At 39.5% G+C, this 19,243-nt stretch overlaps 1 protein-coding gene across 4 annotated transcripts in view; it reads right to left on the bottom strand.

Moving 5' to 3' along the window:
- LOC105280645 (lanC-like protein 2) overlaps positions 1-19,243 on the bottom strand; it is a 115,842-nt gene that overhangs the window by 18,964 nt on the left and 77,635 nt on the right. The window contains exon 8 of one of the 4 annotated variants that reach the window (XM_026969400.1): positions 15,456-15,623. The exons of 2 other annotated variants lie outside the window; for them this stretch is intronic. In XM_026969400.1, coding sequence (XP_026825201.1) covers positions 15,456-15,623 — 168 coding nt within the window. Of the gene's footprint in view, positions 1-15,455; positions 15,624-17,135; positions 17,178-19,243 lie in introns of those variants that run through there. One more of the 4 variants, XM_026969402.1, reaches the window with a different exon arrangement.

Genomic DNA, 19,243 nt, shown 5'->3' with positions numbered 1-19,243 from the left:
CGTTTACCTACCGTTTGACTTGATATCGATAACACTCTCACGGAAATAACTTTCATGTTAGACACGGGATCGGGTCCTAATGTTATTAAAGAAAATTTTGTTCCAAACGAAATTACTGTTAACTACACTAGTATTTGAAAATTAAATGACATAAAATAACTATCCGATATATACCCTTGGAGAAATTACACTACTTCTATTCAATCGATCCGTAATATTCCATATTGTATCAGACGGATTTCCAATATCTCAAGCTGGAATATTAGGAAACGATTTCTTTGAACAAACAGCATCTAAGATCGATTACGCGCAGGGATATTTAGATGTATCCGATATAAGAATACTCTTCTGTTACGTCTAGCAGACTCCACGGTTCCTCGCTTCCAAAGGAAGTAATAAATAGTCAAGAAATAAAAATAATTTAACGAACAACCATTGAAATATAACCATACTGGAACGCGCACTGCTTTGTTCTCGCGCGGAGATGTGCGAGTGAGATAGTTAGGTCGGGATCGTGCTATTCTTGTCTAACAGTCCTAATCACGTGACGTGATATACTACCCAGTCTGAGAACATTGCCTTTACATACATTTTCTACACATTGCAATTCTATTTTATCAAAGGAAATTTGTAATAAATAATAGTTTTCAGAATCGAAAACTAAATGATGTAGGGTAAGAGGTATAGTTATTGATAGGGATACAGTTATTGACACATTAACTCTTTTAACTTAAATTTCTTGTCATATGCACGATGCTCGTACGCAAAGTTTATATTCTCGTACAAAGTACCTTTTCGCCAACAGATTTACTGAGTTATCTTAGATTTCTGTCATTGCGTTTCGAAGCGGGCAGCAAAAACATGCACTGATCTATTCGGAGCATCGTCAAGAGTGGGTCAGTGATTGTTTTTGCTACCGCTTCCAAACGCAATGATAAAAATCTAAGACAACTCAGTAAATTTATTGGTGAAGGAGTACTTTGTACGAGCATATGAACATTTCACACAAGAGCCATGTATGTGTCGAGAAATTTCAATTAAACAAATTAATGTGTCAATAACTATATCCGTGTCAATGATTGTATCTCTCTTACCCTATATAACGAAAAATGAAATTGTTTATATGTAGTAATACAAAAATAATCGGTAATTATGAAGGAGAGTCTCCTCCTCACCGATTTCTTTCTAACTTTGCACAAATGTATATTTTGATGAGAAAATGCGATTGCGAGAAGGAAAATCGTCGCTCTCAACTAGAAAAAAAGTTACGACGTACTGAAAAATGACAGTTTCGGAGTTAGGAAATCTGTTATACCGGCGGTCTACGGGCGTAGCGCACACTGACCGAGCATGCGTAGTGACGTGAAAGTGCGCGAAATTAGAAAAATGTCACGTGATAACAGCTATTGGATTAGTAAGTTACAAATAATCCGTTATGTTGATTTTCATTTGTTAATCTATATTGTTTCCTCCATTGTCACGATGCAGCTGCACGAGTTTTTAGCAGTGACGCACAATCGCGATAAATTAATAGATTTTCTCATTGAAAATAAGTTAACACATAGTGCAATACAATGTCCACAGTGCAATAACGAATTAAAACTTAATAGACGCAATCTTTCATTTCGCTGTCGAAAAGTATATCATGAGAAAAATAAACATAAAAAGAATGTGAAGAAGCAATGCGCTTTTACAAGTGCAAAAGTGGATACGTAGTTCAGTCAATCCAAATTAAATTTGGAAACAGTATGCCGACTAACTGCGTATTTCATCATGTTGCGGCCTTCACGACAGAATTTCTTATGCACGGAACTACAATTATCCGCGCATTCGATTGTAGATTGGTCTTCCTTTTGCCGAGAAGTAAGTATAATGTAATACATTTAATATATTGAGTATATTACGTTAAATATTTATAATTATAAAATTTGTAATTAAAAAATTATATAGGTTGCGTGCGTTGGTGCGAAAAAAACTCGACGATACTTGGAGGACCAAATAAAGTCATCGAAGTGGACGAAGCTAAAATCGGCAAAAGGAAGTACAATCGAGGCCGGATAATTGACGGCAAATGGATCTTCGGTGGATATGAACGAGACACAAGGAAAGTCTTTCTTGTGCCAGTTCCGGATCGCACAGAAGAAACACTTCTCAGAGTAATTAAACAGTGGATCCTACCTGGGATGACAATATTGTCAGATTGTTGGAAATTGTACAACTGCTTAAACAGTGAAGGCTTCCAACATCTGACAGTAAACCATTCCATGAACTTTGTCGACCCAGATAGTGGTAAGTACAGACATTTCAAATATAGTATACTAATTTGTAATATTATGCCTATATGTACAGGGTGGGGAAAAATTATTGGTCAAGCTTTCGCCAGTCGATTCTACTCGTCGAGATCGCCAACATTGCATGGTGCCGCAAAATTAACTTTCAAGGTCATTTTCAATGTCAAATTTTTTATTGGCTTAGTCGATTCTACTCGTCGAGCTGAACAAAAGTCTCAAAGGAACCATATGCCGGAAACCAATATTTCATAGAGAAATCTTCGTTTGAAGTTTTTTTGCCCGAAATTTCAAAAAAATCGATTTTTATGAAGTCAGAAAATAAATCTGATGCTTATAGAGTTCTTAAAATCATGTTCTGAATATCCTGATCATGATTAGCGAAAATCACTCCCCAAAAATGACCCTGAAAAATTCGTTTTCAAGGTCAAAAATCTGCTTAATCTACTCTTAGCGCTACCCAGGAACAACGACGTGGACGTGGTAGATTTCTGTTCCCTTCGGGGTGACTTGATTACAGTAAGTTCCTCTCGCCTCTCACCTCGGGGTGACTTGATTACAGTGAGTTCCCCTCGCCTCTCACCTCGGGATGACTTGATTACAGTGAGTTCTCCTTGCTTCTCACTTTATCGTCGTCGACGCTACCTACGAACAAACAGAACTGACCCATCGACCCCAATAGCTCTGAGCAGTTGTGCTTGTCTGCCAGGTTCAATGTGACCACCACCGTTATCAATGCAAGCTTGGAGTCTCTCCACCAAATTATCTCGCACTCTACGGAGCACAGCTCGATTTCGTGTTAAAGTAACAACCGCCTCTTCAATGAGATCTCGTAAATCCTGAGCTGTCCTTAAAGCCCTGCTTGACCCATAAACAATGGCTTTCAGAGCTCCCCAGAAATAAAAGTCCAAAGGGTTCAGGTCAAGTGAACGGGCGGGCCATAAGTGTGGCGCAGGATTACGACCGTCCATCGAGTTCCAAAAACTCGTTGTAAAAAAGCGCGGACTTGCCTGCCGAAATGCGGTGGAGCACCGTCATGCATAAAAAAATTCGATTACGGGCATTCCTCGGAACCATACGTCGCAGTCGATTCAGGAGAGTATGACGTAGAAACCGCAAATACTCAACTCTTGACAATCGATTTGAGAGAAACACAGGAGCAATATAATCATTCCCGAGTATCCGTGCCCAAACATTGACTGAAAAACGGCCCTGCTGAACTCTTTGGACCATTGCGTGTGGATTGCGTCTGAGCCAGATGCGAACATTTTGCCGGTTCAAAATGGAAGTGCTGGAAAAACTGGATTCATCAGTGAACACTATATTTTTCAGAAAGTGCCGATATCTTCGGATCTTGCGAAGCATCCACCGACAAAAACGAAGACGAGCTGTGCGATCACCAGGTCGTAACTCATGCACTACCTGCACTTTGTAGGGTTGTAGGCCTTCCTCACGGAGAATGCGCAAGACTATTTTATGATCAACCCCTACTCGCGCGCCTATGCGTCGTGATCCCATGACAGGATAAGTTCGAGCTAGAACAATCACACGTTCCTCAATTCTCCAAGACACACGAGGACGACCTGCCCTACGATGGCCAGCACCTGCAAAATTCATTTGCTCCTGATCATGTAATCATTCATCGAGTCGTTGAAATTCTCGACGATCAGGCACGGACCCTGGACGTAATAGTCTGCCATTAGCTTGACGTCGCAACCAACTAGCATAAAGAGCTCGTGCTCGTGTGTAATTACCATGAGCACGATCAATTGCTCGAAGCATTAGACGTTGGTCACGCCCATCCCGAAGCGCCCGATCACGACCACCACGGCCACCACGTCGAGGCATGCTACAGCAACGTTATTCTTAGAAAAAATTTGGTAAAAAATTAAAACAATGTTTTTTAATTTTACACTGAAAATTGATTCAAGATCAGCGGCGGTCTTCTAATAATCACGAAAAAGGTCTGGATATGGATGGAAAGCTTCTTAAGCACAAGTAACGAATGTCTTATGGAGCGATATATTATTCCTCTCCGAGGCAAATGACCGTTGCTTTAAGGAACCAACAGCCGTTGAAATGTTACTGGGTACCAAGATACCCCAAAGGGAACAAAAATCTACCACGCCCACTTCGTTGTTCCTGGGTAGCGTTAAGAGTAGATTAAGCAGATTTTACATTCATCACAATTAATTTTACGAAATTGTTTGGCTTCTAAAAACTTCAAATAAAGATTTCTCTATGGAATTGATTTCCGGCATATGGTCCCTTTGAGACTTTTGTTCAGCTCGACGAGTAGAATCGACTAAGCCAATAAAACAATTTGACATTGAAAATGACCTTGAAAGTTAATTTTGCGGTACCATGTTTATGATGCAATGTTGGCGATCTCGACGAGTAGAATCGACAGGCGAAAGCTTGACCAATAATTTTTCCCCACCCTGTACTATTACTTATTTTTGTGTTGTTTATTCAGGAGCCCATATTCAACATATTGAACGCGTTTGGAGAGAAGGGCTAATATTCCACGGTATGGGACGCGAACTACGCACCTAACGGGATATTTAACCGAATTTCTCTTCAAATGCGTTCACAAATATGAGGAGAGAATAAGTTGTTTCTTCAAAGCGATTGCGGAACTGTATCCACCGAAGATCCACACAGAAGATTCGGACGATAGTTAAGAAATTTTTTATTAATTTAGTTAGTCGGCATACTGTTTCCAAATTTAATTTAGAGTGTCTGAACAACGTATCCACTTTTGCACTTGTAAAGGCGCATTGCTTCTTCACATTCTTTTTATGTTTAATTTTTCTCATGATATACTTTTCGACAGTGAGATGAAAGATTGCTTCTATTAATTGTTAATACGTTATTGTACTGTGGACATTGTATTTCACTATGTATTAACTTATTTTCTTATTATTTTATCTGTATTAAATTTTATATATGTATTAAATTTCTTTTAACCAATTACAAAATCTACTAATTTATCTATTTATAAAACAAAGAGTAAATGTGAGGAGGAGACTATACATAACAAATATATAATAAATTTTTTATCTATATAAACCTAAACTAACTGTTCAGAGTGCAGGAAGTAAACTTTAAAATTGAATTAACTCAATCGTATTAAATATTTCACATTTATTAGAGCTCTTAATATCTCGCGAGCACATATTTGTTTTCGTGCAAAGCGCGACAAATAGATTATCTTCGCGCTCAAGGCTCAACGCAGAACAATGGATCTCGCCGAGATCCGCCGGCTGCCCGAAATATCGATACAAGTTTTTCATCACGTACAGTTCTCGATAGCCCGGTAACGGGCCGATTCGAACGTATTCGTCACAATATTTGTCGGAATTACCGAGGTTTTAAAAGGGAATCGGTATCTCGGGCAGCCAGAAGCAAGTGAGTCAGCGCTTAGATAATTGTTTGTAGAAATCGCGTCGTGAATCGAAGAACGTCCCGGCCAACTCTCATCGCTCTCTCGCTGTTGAGCCGCTCTCATTCAGTTCCGACGCGGTATTCTAAATCGCTGTAAATCGACCAGTGCGCGAAGTCACCTCTGTAGACGTACAAAATCAAGGTAGCGAGTGACGCTACATCAGCATTTCGTTTTCTTTCGGACGATCTGCTAAATTCGGGTGTCGGTTTGAGGCTGCATAGACGCGCGGGTCCGCATCTATACTGACTAGGCGCCGCTGGACGGCTTCCGAGCTGCGCCTCTGGCTCGCACATCAAGATCTGTGTAAACCGAATTGGCAGCAACGAAATGAACGTTCAGTTTGTCAACCCAGAAGACGTTACTTCACCTTCAACTTCCTCTCCATCCGCGAGATCGGAATCACGAGGGTTTCGATCGCACAGTCGCGCCCAGCGCTGGGCGGTTCCGACTAGTTCACAAAAACACTAACCTAACCCAACCTATACTGATTGTAATTTATTTACCGTTGGTTTATTTACAGTTAAATAAATTACAATCAGTATAGGTTGGGTTAGGTTAGTTTAGGTTTATATACATAAAAAATTTATTATATATTTGTTATGTATATAAACCTAAACTAACCTAACCCAACCTATACTGATTGTAATTTATTTACCGTTAGTTTATTTACAGTTAAGGCATAGAGTATAGAAAGAGTAGAGAGGGAGCTGGTGGGCAGATAAATAGTCAGGGAGTAGGAAAGAAGATAGAGAGGAAACCAAAGGTAAGAAGAGGAAGTACAGAAAATATAACGGAATTTCTGAAAAGAAAAAGGGACGGGCTAGGAGAAGGGCGGGAGGGAGAGAAAGAGCTTACTTTTCAGAGAGGTAAAAAGACGCCGAGATCACCGACGGAGCAGGAGGGGAAAGGGAGGGAAAGAGAGGAAATAGTTACAGGAAAAGGAAGAGAGGGAGAGAGGATGGAGATTGAAAAGATACTAGTAGAAATTAGAGAAGGAATGAAGAGTCAAGGGAGATGGATAAAAGAGAGTTTAGAGGAGATGAGGAAGGAATTAAAGGATAGAGAGGAAAAATGGCAGGAAGAAAGAAGAGAGATGATGGGAAAGATAGAGAGAATGGAGGAAAAGATAAGAGAATGGGAGAGGAAACAAGAGATAGAAAAGGTGGAGGAGAAAGAAAAGAAGATGGGAGGATGGAGAAAGGAAGAGATAGAAAAAAAGAGTATAGAGGAAAGGGTTAAAGCGATAAAAAGAAGAAAGAGAGAAGGAGAGGGAGAGGAGAAGGAAAAATGTAATAATAAAGGGTGTACAAATATAAAAAGGGGGAAGAGAAGGAAGAAGCAGAGAAGTTACTTAAAGGCATAGCATTACAAGGAGGGGTTGAGAAGGTAATAAGGATCAGAACAGAAAGAGAGGAATGGGGGGATATGATACTAGTGACATTAGGTAGTATAGAGGAGAGAAATAAAATCATGGAGGGGAAAAGGAAATTAAAAGGAAGCAATATATGGATAGAGGAAGATTTGTCATGGGAGGAAAGAAGAGAGAGATGGGTAATGAGGAAAATTGCAATGGAGGAGGAGAGAAAAGGAAATAGGGTATGGAGGGGAAATAGAAAAATTAGAATAAATGAAGAGTGGTGGTGGTGGGATGAGGAGTTGAAGGGTTGACAAATAATAAAGGAGAGAAGAAGATAGGGGAAGGGAAAGGAAAATATCAAAATGAGGAAGAAAGGGAGGATAATAAAATGGAGGAAAACTAGAGAGGGGGTCAGGAGAGAGAGGAGAGAGGAGAGGCAGGAGGGAGAGGAGATAAAAATGGTATTTTGGAATGTAGCGGGGATGAAGAAAAACAAAGATAAAGATTTCTGGAAGGGTTTGGAAGAATGGGATGTGATAGTACTGATGGAGACTAGGATAGAAGAAGGGGTATGGAATTGGTTAGAGATGAGGTTACCAAAGAATTACATCTGGAGAAGACAAGCAGCGAGGAGGATAAGTAAAAAAGGGAAGGCGAAGGGAGGAATGATACTTGGAGTTAGGAAAGAGTTACATGTGAGGGAGGAGGGAGGTGAAGGAACGGAGGAGATAGAAGAGTTGATGGTTGGGAAAGGTATTGGTAGGGAAAGAACAGTAGAAAATAATAGGGGTGTATGTGAATGAGGATCTAGAAACTAAATTGGATAGATTAGGAAGATGGATAGAGGAGGAAAAACAATAATTGGAGGGGATTTTAATGCGAGAACAGGAAAGAAGGGTGGAAGGAAATGGAGGGAGGAAGAGGGAGAGGAGGAAGAAAGAAAATCAAGAGATGAGAAGGAAAACAAGGAAGGGAGAGAACTGGTAGATGTTATTGGAGAGAGGGGATGGATGATAGTGAATGGAGGGATGGAAGGAGATGAAGAGAATGGACATATACAGGAGGGAGAGGAGAGTCGGTAATAGATTATGTAATAGTAAATGAAGAAGGATGGGAGAGAATTAAGAGACTTGAAGTGGGAGATAAGATAGATTCGGATCATCATCCGGTAATAGTAGTGATGAAAGGAGATGGAAAAAGGGTGAAAAGGAAGAAAGAGATGGGAAGAAAAGGGAAAAGAGGAATATGGACAGATGAGAGTAGGGGTAAATATAAGGAAAATTTAGGGAAGATAAAGGCAGGGAAAGGTACAGTGGAGGAGGAGATAGAAAAGATGAATGAGAGAATAAAAAAGGCAATGGTTAGAGAGAGGGGGGGGAGGGGGAGGAAAAGAGGAGGGGATGGTGGGATGAAGAATGTATAGAGGAGAAAAAGAAGGTGAGAAGGGAGAGGAAGAGGAAGAAGGGAATAAATAAGGAAATAGAGATGAAAACATGGGATGATTATTTTAAGACTTTACTGGGGGGGATAGAAGGGAGAGTAGTTACAGGTAGAAAGGTAAGGGAAGAGTTAGATAAGGAGACAGAGATTAGCAGACAAGAAATAAAGAGAGTGATCAAGATGATGAAGAATGATAAAGCGACAGGTAGGGATGAGATTCCGAATGAAGCATGGAAATATGGGGGAGAGGAGCTGGAGGAATGGGTATGGGAAATATGTAACAGAATATGGAAAGGAGAAGAATGGCCAAGAGGATGGAGTGAGGGGATAGTGGTGCCGATAATAAAGAAGGGAGAAGGAAGGATGGTTAAAGATTATAGAGGGGTTACGTTGATGTCGACATTGTATAAAATTTATACGGCGGTGTTAGCAGAGAGGCTTAGGATAGAGGTGGAGGAGAAAATGGTGCTACCACAAAACCAAACGGGGTTTAGCAGAGGGATGGGCACGATGGATAATATATACGTGCTGAATTATCTGATAAACAGACAGTTGAGCAAGAAGAAAGGGAAATTAATAGCATTGTTTATAGACCTGAAAGCAGCATTTGATTCGGTGAATAGAGGAATACTGATGAGAGTGATGAGGGAAAGAGGAATAAGAGACGGGTTGGTGAGTAAGTGTGAAATAGTATTGAGGGAAACAATGAGCAGAGTAAAGATAGGGGAGGAGATAGGGGAAAGGTTTTGGACGGGAAGAGAGGTAAGACAGGGGTGTCCGTTAAGCCCAATTATGTTCAATCTATTGATGGCGGATTTGGAAGAGGTGCTAAGGAGAGGAGGATGGGGAGGAGTAAGACTGGATGGGGAAAAGGTGTACTCATTAGGATATGCGGATGATGAGGTAGTGATAGCAGAGGATGAGGATGAGATGAGGGCGATGATAGCGAGACTGGAGGGTTATATGGATAGGATAGGGATGGAAGTAAATACTGGGAAAACAAAGATATTGAGGTTTAGGAAAGGAGGAGGAAGGGAGAAGAAAGTGAGTTGGAGATGGAAGGGTAAAGTAATAGAAGAGGTAAAGGAATATAAGTATTTGGGATATGTAATGAAGAGAAATGGAGAGCAGAAGGGACAAGTAAAAGAGAGAATGAAGAGGAGTATGGCAGTAATAGGACAGGTATGGAGCATAGGGAAAACAAGATATGGAAAGAACTGGGGGAGAAGAATGTGGATGTTTGACAGTTTAATATGGACGGTGATGGGATATGGGGTGGAGGTATGGGGATGGGAAGAGAGGGAAGCGATGGAAAGAAGTCAGGAGAAATATATAAGGTAGATGTTAGGAGTAGATGGAAAGACGCCGGGGTATATGGTGAGAGAGGAAGTGCAGAGGGAGAAAATAAGAGAAAGGGCAGAACTAAGAGCATGGGGCTGGGAAAGGAGGTTAGAGGAAAGGAAGGGAATCGAACTGGAGAGGAAATGTTTGGTGGAGATAAGGAGAAGGGCAAAGAGGGGGACAGAGTTATCAGAGTGGAAGAGGGGAAGAATAGAATTCTTTAAAAGGAGAGGATGGAGTATGTCAGAGGTGACAGAGAAGAGAGAGAAAGGGGAAACTTTAGTGGAGGAGCTGATAAAAGCGGGAAAGGAGATAAGAAAGGAAGAAAGATGGAAAAGAATAAGAGAATCAAATTATAACAAATGGTATAAATGGATAAAAGGAGATGGAATACCGGAATATTTAAAGAAAGGATGGGGAGAGAGCAGGTGTAGGAGACTGGCAAGGTTTAGATTAGGAAATGAAATGAGAGCGGGACAGTATTGGAAAGAGGAGGAAGAAAGAAAATGCAGAATATGTGGAAAAGAGGAGGAGACATGGGAACATGTATGGGAGAAATGTAGAGATTGGAGAGGACAGGAGAGAGGGGGATGGATGGAGAGGTAAAGATGAATGAATGAGACTGAACAAAGTAAGGATGTTAAGAGAAGAAAAGGAAAGGTTATAGCTCAGAAATGATGAAAGGCAATGGAAACGGAAGTCCCGGCGAAGGTGTGTATATGTGTGTACGGCTAGGAGGCGGGTTGCATGGGGGAGACATGTGCCGACAACGAAAGATGGAGGCAGGAACATGTTTCCTCTGGCAGCAATATAGTTAGGATAAGAAATAATTGTAAAAGAATGTAAAGGGGTAGATTGCTCCCTTAAAAGCGCTTTATAACCTCAAGGGGATTAATAAAGTATTTAATCTAATCTAATATAAAATCCCTATTCTGTCTGTAGTTGAAATGATCGGGTACTTCCCGACATGCTAGAAACACCAAATTTCGCATGGTGATAGGGGTTCACTCTCAGGTAATGAGAAAATTCTTGAAATCTTTAATTTCAACAATGATAACGCCTGGCGTAGACAGGCATTTCCCTAGTATATTAATATACTCACTAATTGCATAAACAATACTTTAATATAGTCAATCATTAATCGCATAAACAAAAGTTTGGTATGTATCACTCAGTTGTTAGTCGCATAAACAAACCTTTGGTATGTATCAGTGAGTGGCATCCGTTTGACCACGTTGATATTGACCACGGTCCCGATTGACCACGTTCCGATTGACCACGTTGCGATTGACCACAGTCCCGAATGACCACGGTCCCAATTGACCACGGTCCCGATTGACCACGTTGATAATGGCCACGGTCCCGATTGATCAAGTTGATAATGGCCACGGTCCCGATTGACCACGTTGATATTGGTCACGGTCCCAATTGACCACATATTGGAAATCAGAAACATGCATGTGTTTTATGGGGTGGCCTCTATTTCCACACGGAACGATTGTACACCGCACGATTGCACATAATATTCTACACGTTGTATTGCACACTGTTCTATTGCACACAGCACGATTGTACACCGCACGATCGGACCACCGCACGATTGCACACGCACATTGCACGATTGGACACCACACTATTAGACACTGCATGATTGAACACCAATTTACAACCGATGATATTCAATAAGAGCCAGCGCACGTATGTTCAAAGAGGTCTATTTTTGACTTCATGTCATTGAACCTATGTGGAATCGTACTGATGACTTGACAGTGTTTGCGTGGGGCGGGTAACGCAGGCGGAAGGTGCTTCGCCGAAGGCGTGGTATCAACGTGGTCAATCGGGACTGTGGTCAATATCAACGTGGCCAAACGGGACGCTCCCGTATCAGTCAGTCAATGAATTGCTAATAGAGTGCAATACTTTTAATTTCAAAAATAAAGAAACTATATCTGTATGTTATGCCGAAAATCAAAATAAATTATATTGCAATCTTTTAACAACTGATCATACAGTAACAAAACGCCACAATACTCTGTATATGTTTTAACGTTACATAAATAAAAATTTAAAAATATTAACACATTAGTACAACGTTATTAGTAAAACAAAGTACAGTAATAAAATATAAAGAAATATAAAAAGAAATGAATAAAACAGAACAAATTAAATAGAATATATACTATACGTATATATAACTTGTAGAAAAGAAATTAAATAATCCATTATACATAGTAAAATAAAATTGTTCATACTAATGTGAGATAAGCAATATTTGAAAACAGTATTAAAACCGTATGTAGGCAACAATCCATTTTTGATAATCGTTGATTCTTGGGGAGGTCAAAACAACATTCATATGTATAATGAACATTTTCTAGATGAGAACAATAAGCCGACATTTAATTTACAAATTATACTTCCAAAATGCACTACAATTTGTCAACCGTGTGATGTCTATTTTTACAGACAGGTGAAAATTATCATTAAACGAATTCAAAACTGTCCAGATATCCTTATGGGTGAAGAAAAGACAGAATTGAATTCGCGATATGATGCTATAAGAATTCAATCTTTAACGCATTACTTATTATCTGCATCGCTGTTTAAAAATATGATACACTTTGCTTGGTATGCGTCAAAGTTGACATTATGTGAACGCGACCTTTTTCATAATGTAAATCAGTTATGTTTCCCTCCAAACATACATAATATGAAATGTTCTTGTACCGTTAATTATTCTTTTATAAAATGTTCGTGGTGTGCGACCTACTTATGTTTTAAATGTTTTTATCCTAATTTTCATCCACAGCATTGTACGGCAATGACTGATTTTTATAATAATTAAACAATCATAACTTTTTGTAATTTTTTATTATATAGAAATGATTTCATGTGTATGCTCGACTTTTCATATAAAGAATAATAAACATTATTGAAATTGTAAAATATGATGGTTTACTATTATACAAAAATTATAAAACACTCTAAACAATTATAAAACTATTAAAGACAACTTGACACTACGAGGACTCGAACGCTCCTCGGAAAAATGACAAAATGTAACGCGCGCGCCTTAGCTGCTCAGCCACCGCGCTTCACACCGTTTCACCGTGGGCCAGTAGATCTAAAAACGTGGCCAAAATACTAAAACTGCTTCAATTGTAATAAAATTTGATGTTTAAGAGCTTTCGAGGTTGCTGATTTCGAATCCGAATCTAGAATTTGGGAATTCAAAATGGCGAATTTAAAATGCTGGACGAAAATACTAAAAATGCTTCAATTGCAATAAAATTTGGTGTTGAAGAATTTTCGAGGTTGCTGATTTCGAATATGAACTTGGAATTTAGAAATTCAAAATAGCGGGTTCACAATGGCGGACGAAAAATGCTTACTAAAAAATGCTCACTGATTAAAGTGGTAAAGTTTGGAATTGGAAAGTTTTCAGGATTATTAGAATTCAAATTCAGAATTTAAAAATTCAAAATAATAAATCCAAAATAATAATCATACTAATATAATAAAGAGATAAAGTTTGTACCATTGTTCGGGGTAATCTCAGAAACTACTAAACCGAGTTGAAAAATTCTTTCACTGGTGGATAGCTTAGATCTTCCTGATTAACATAGACTATGTGCAATCGTCTTGCAACTTCTAAAAATGTGCGCGTCGCAAAAAAATACGTTCTTTATGCTTTATATTTTCCAAATATACCGAGCGCGCAAAGCGCGCGAGGAACAAGCGCCAGCTAGTTACGAAATAAAGTGTTACGTCCAGGAGACTCCACGGTTCCTCGCTTCCATAGGGAAAATATTAAATTTAGAAATAGAGAAAAGTAACAAGTAAGAACTAATCCCCACCAGCGGAAAGAACGACCGGACGAACGCAGGGGCCAAGTGGTCTTATTGTTAACAAGCGTCACGAAGCGATATGCGAACCATAAGGCTCACAATTTTTTCAAACCCCGCCTGCGCTCGTCCGAAACATTCGATAGGCAAAAAACAACCGGAGTTAATAGTTAAAATTACTTAGCGAAGACCGCTCCAGATCTGGAAAAGCGGAGCGGCACTTAGGAATCGTGACCCGCTGACGGCAATAAAGTAATCCACCGAATTTAAATACTGAGAAGTTCTGCTATACATGGGCAGTTGTGAACCAGATACGCGATATAAATAGATTTAAACTAAGGGAAGCGTAAACGTGGATTGTCTTATGTATGGTTAACGGAGGGGTCTTCACAAGTGCCGCACTTTAATTCTTGAGAACAAAATCATAAATCCATCAGATACCATTGCAATTCAGAAGCAACAAACGCTCCATTAGAAACAAATTTTTTTTATTGTTTTCTTTTCTGGGAAAAGAATAATCCCCACCTACACTCTTTTAGCCCTATATAAAGGGAACAATTTGGTCAGAGAACCTCTTTTAATCTTTGGTCAGCCTGCAATCTGCATTACGTTACTGTTTCGCTCCCGTGATCGGGACGTCGAGTAAAAGAAATAGAGTCAGTGATAGACTCCACCCGAAGACTCTCTGGTCCGGTTGGCTCCCTCATCTAACCTATTGAAGACCAACTGCATCCGAAGAGCAGAACGAAAGAAAATGGCCAATATTAATCGCGGACGGAGTAGTTTCCCGGCAGAATTGAGTAATTCCTCGCCGGCAGAATTAGTGACATTCGACCAAGGGGCACCCTTCCCCGAACCGGCAACAATCGAAGAACTGGGAAAACCTTGCGATACAACTAAGCGGCTAGCACCCCTTTCAATAGATATTCCGTCTCCTACTTCAACAAACGCGAATCCACCCTCTTCTCCCAGCTATTCCCCTCTTTCCCTCCCTGAATTGTCGCCGCGGTGGTATTCACCCATCCCCTCTCCAGAGCTGGAGCAGATCCTGAACTCGGCTATCCCTTCCCCAATTCCCGAACTGAGTACCGAATCATATTTTCCCCCACCACCTCCAGTCCCTGAGAACCCCGAGTTTTCCGGGCTACCCATCCCGACCGTTTCAGCATTAAGGGAATTCTCTCAGGGCGCTTTCCACCTGTTATTCGAGTACTTCCTGGATTTCTTCCCCACTTACTCTCTTCCACTTCCACCTAATACTGTAACCTGCGGACCAGGATCTATAAATATACCTGCTCTCAGGGACGCAGGTCCCAACACATTTGTACCTTTCATAACCCGCCACCACGTTCATCCTATATTGATCCCCGCGTCTTACATTAGAGAATTTTTGTATAATTTTAATTCCGAAATTTAGGTATAATAATGTAATTTAAAATTATAACGTTTTGTACATGCATCAATACCATTTTAAATTTACCAAAATTTTAGTTTTCATTTAGAATTAATCAAAATTTATACCGATTAATAATATGTATTTGATAACTTCAAAATATTCAAAATTATAGTTATTTGTATCGTTAGGAATTATTAATGTAACTATCTGACAAAATATAAAAATGTTAATTGGTAGAAGGTAAAACAAAATTATATTCATTTAACTACCCTCGCTTCACTCTTTATCTCGACAGTTCGTACAGGTCCTATCCTTGGTAATAGGGATTCATTTCCCTTACCTAAAAAGGACCGTCGAGTTGACTGTTTCGACTATTAGGGTAGAGCGACCTTGGTCGTTGACCCAAAAATCGAAGCGTATCGGTCAGCTCGAACCCGAGATTCTGCAGCTGTGTGCCAAAGAACCTCAAGAGGCGTCTGGTTGCGCCCTTCCTCGAGTTCACGGAGCTCTGGACGTAACAAAAGAATTTATTAATTTTTAGATTATAATGACTGCAATTAGCATAAAAATTGTAATTTCCAAGATCTACCACGTGGAAATTACAGTATCCTTTATTTTGAGATACTCCTTTTTATTAATCTCGACAACGTGGGACGTATATACGATCCACGCGGCGTGAACGGAAAATAACCGAAAATCGGTTCGGCAAGGAAGAGTTAATATGGCTTTTCTGACTACGTTCCCATATTCTCACTATCAGTATTAAAAATCTATAATGTACATAATGTAAACTACTACTATAGATTTTCAATACTAGCAGTGAACATGAGAATGCACGCTCTGTCTAGTGTCTGAAATACAGAACTCATGGAGAAACTTATGTGCGCGCGCACTATCACGATATGCATTTTCTTGAGTGGATATAAAAAGGAGCAAAAGTGGGCATATCTACGTTATAGTATGGAACATATAGAACATACTCATACTTTGTTTTTTTTTATATGACATGTTATGACCGGTTATGACTAATCGGAAAGTAGCACTATGCTGAAAAGTTTAGTAATACATCAAAGAATATTGAAAATATTATAAATATTTCCGATTACATATACCAATCATTAACATACATATAATCCCAACATTCCTGTCTATTAACTTGAAACAGGACACGATCTTCATCGTCTTGGATATAAAGCGCCTGAAGCTAACTATGGCATAGGAAGTGGCTGTCTAGTATTTGAGCATCGTGTTGTCATCCCACCGGTCTACAGGAAAGCAATTTTGATGAATTACACACCGCGCATTTGGATATTGTCAAGATGAAAGGAATGGCAAGATCTTTCATTTATTGGCCAGGCATCGATGCAGACATCGAGCAAGTAGCTAAAACGTGTACAGAGTGTGCAAGATACGCTCATGAACCCTCGAAAGCACGTAATCACCACTGGGAATACCCGAAGAGTCCATGGGAAAGGATTCACATTGATTATGCAGGACCAATCGCTGGAAAATGTTATTAATTATCGTAGACGCCTATAGCAAGTGGGTAGAGATGAAAGTTACAAGTTCCACAACAGCACAAGCAACGATAGCTTTACTCGATGAATTATTTGCAACATATGGAACTCCAGTGACTATCGTTACAGATAATGGTACACAATTCACATCATCGGAATTTGCAGAATTTCTCAAGGAACATGGTGTCGAATATTACAAGCGAATAGCACCGTACCATCCCTCAACCAATAGACAAGCAGAGCGTTACGTACAAACTGTAAAAGATGTTTTAAAAAGCATGTCAACTACGCCAGGATCATTACATCACAATCTGCAAAAATTTTTACGGCAGTATCGTAAAGCACCTCATGCGACAACAGGACAGTCGCCAGCACAATTATTTCTAGGACGCGCAATACGTACTACATTAGACCTCGTAAAGCCCGAAGATACCAGTACCAAGGTTACTCGAAAACAGCAAGTACCAGTACAGGCTATATTTCGTGAATTCCAGCCGAAGCAATTAGTATATTTCTTGTCAGGCAATCCTCGTTCGGATAAATGGCTACCAGGAAGAGTCATTACACGATTAGGTACTTTACATTACGAAATCGATTATCGAGGAAAACGTTTTAAGCGTCATGTCGATCAAATGCGAATCAGAAGGCTTAGTGAGAACGAACAATCGCGAAATCATGTATCAGATCGTAATAAGAATAATAATCCTCGCAGAATACACTTTTACGATGATAATACATCTTCAGTTGCATCGAGACTGTTTAATACGTTCGAAAATTAGCACAGAGAAATCAATTCGGATATGAACAATGTATAACGCATTTGATAAAACGCAGTAAGATATAGAACAGAACATACAAATTACGAACTTGAGGGTTTTAACGCAAAATACATTTGATAGACATAATCATATAAATATTATACAGTGAAATAATTCATTAAATACAAAACAGTAAATTAAATATAGATGAATTACGACTTAGCTAGTTTCAGTTACAATATTAAATTAAAAGATATATTGATTTGCGGAAAATACAAAGAACAAATAATATTAATATTTTAAAAAAGTAGCAACACAGTTAATATTAAAAACAGGATGGCAACACAGTTAATATTAAAAACAGGATGGCAACACAGTTAATATTAAAAACAGGATGGCAACACAGTTACTGTTGAGTATTAACAAACGGTGATTTATATCGAGGTTTTAATAAATCATAGATTAATTAACTCATAATATTATGGATTGGAAAAAAACACATTGAATATTGACAGTTATTGTAATCAGTGTAAACGGCGAGCAAAATTTATGAAAATAGCGATTACGGTACATACGAGCTATTAAATTTATCGAGATAGAGAGTGAATTCTTCTTGAAGGTTAGCAGAGTAATGAAAAAGAGATTTTACCGACCTGAATAGCGTTGATTCGACTTTTATAATAGAGAAATGCTGCTGGAATGTCCGTGGGATCTATCTGCCGGCGAGATTTGTCACCAGAGCCTGGCAGACCGAGAGTAACTGAAGATCCCAGGACGAAAGCGTTCTTTCCAGCAGCCTTGGTAATTCTTTTGAGCGAATACTCAAATTATCAGAAGAGTCCAGAGTACTCCGTTTTATTTAGCCGGTCTCAGAGAGAGTTACTCGCGATTTGTTATGAGAAAATACGGTTTGAGATCGGATCACAGAAAGTCGTACGTGTTGATTGCAATCGTAGTAAAACTCGAGTGAGAAGAAGACACAGCAACGTAAACAGAAACAACGAGTGCATAGTTGCTATGCACCTCTCTGTCCATTGATATAAATTAATATATCTGAGAGCCACGTCGACGCCGTTCGCTGGTTGTCAACGACGCGTAAATATCGCTAAAAATAGCTTTTTTAAACAGAGACAAACTCAAGACAATACGTCTTCCGATGAATCATTCGTTACGATCTCATCGGGATCATCATCGCCGTTAGGTAGTCCGATTTCACGATCTCAATCACCTTCGCCAGCGTTCGTACCGAGAAGGTCAACTCGAATCAGACGTCTACCCCAAAGACTTGTAATGTAACACATCAGTGTAGTGGGGGAGGAAATGTTACATATGTGATCTACATTATCGACATCGATTAATGTATTCATCTTCATTAGTTAATCGCAGGAGCGCTCGTATCGCACGTCTAGGCGCAAACCTATTCGCGTAGTAATACATTGTTCTTCGCTCTCAGAAATTTGTTGTTAACCAACGGTGTAAAATACTCGTTTTGTCGTATTTCATAAAGTAATAAAATATTCGTATAAAGTGAACCCACGAAGTTATAAGTGTACCCACATACACGACAACTACCTTGGTGGAAAATTATTATTATATCTTCTTCGAGTCATGTTCGGATAGTCCCTTTGAATCCCAACCAGCAGGGTGGAAATCGCTTTGTATATTAAACAGTCATTGCAGGAGAAATCTTGTAATCTGTCGTGGAATAATACGAACGTTCAACCATTCTCGCTGCACGAACCTCAAACTCGACTATCAACGGCGATCCACCCCGGTTACATGCATGAAGTACACAGCATATTTGCAGCCTGCAAGTCGTATCCTGTTCTATACGAATTGTTTTAATAACGCAG

The sequence above is a fragment of the Ooceraea biroi genome, chromosome 4 (assembly GCF_003672135.1).
Source record: "Ooceraea biroi isolate clonal line C1 chromosome 4, Obir_v5.4, whole genome shotgun sequence".
In the NCBI taxonomy this organism is placed as follows: domain Eukaryota; kingdom Metazoa; phylum Arthropoda; class Insecta; order Hymenoptera; family Formicidae; genus Ooceraea; species Ooceraea biroi.
Note: the sequence above shows the minus strand (reverse complement) of the source record. Positions and strands in the feature narration are given on the sequence as shown.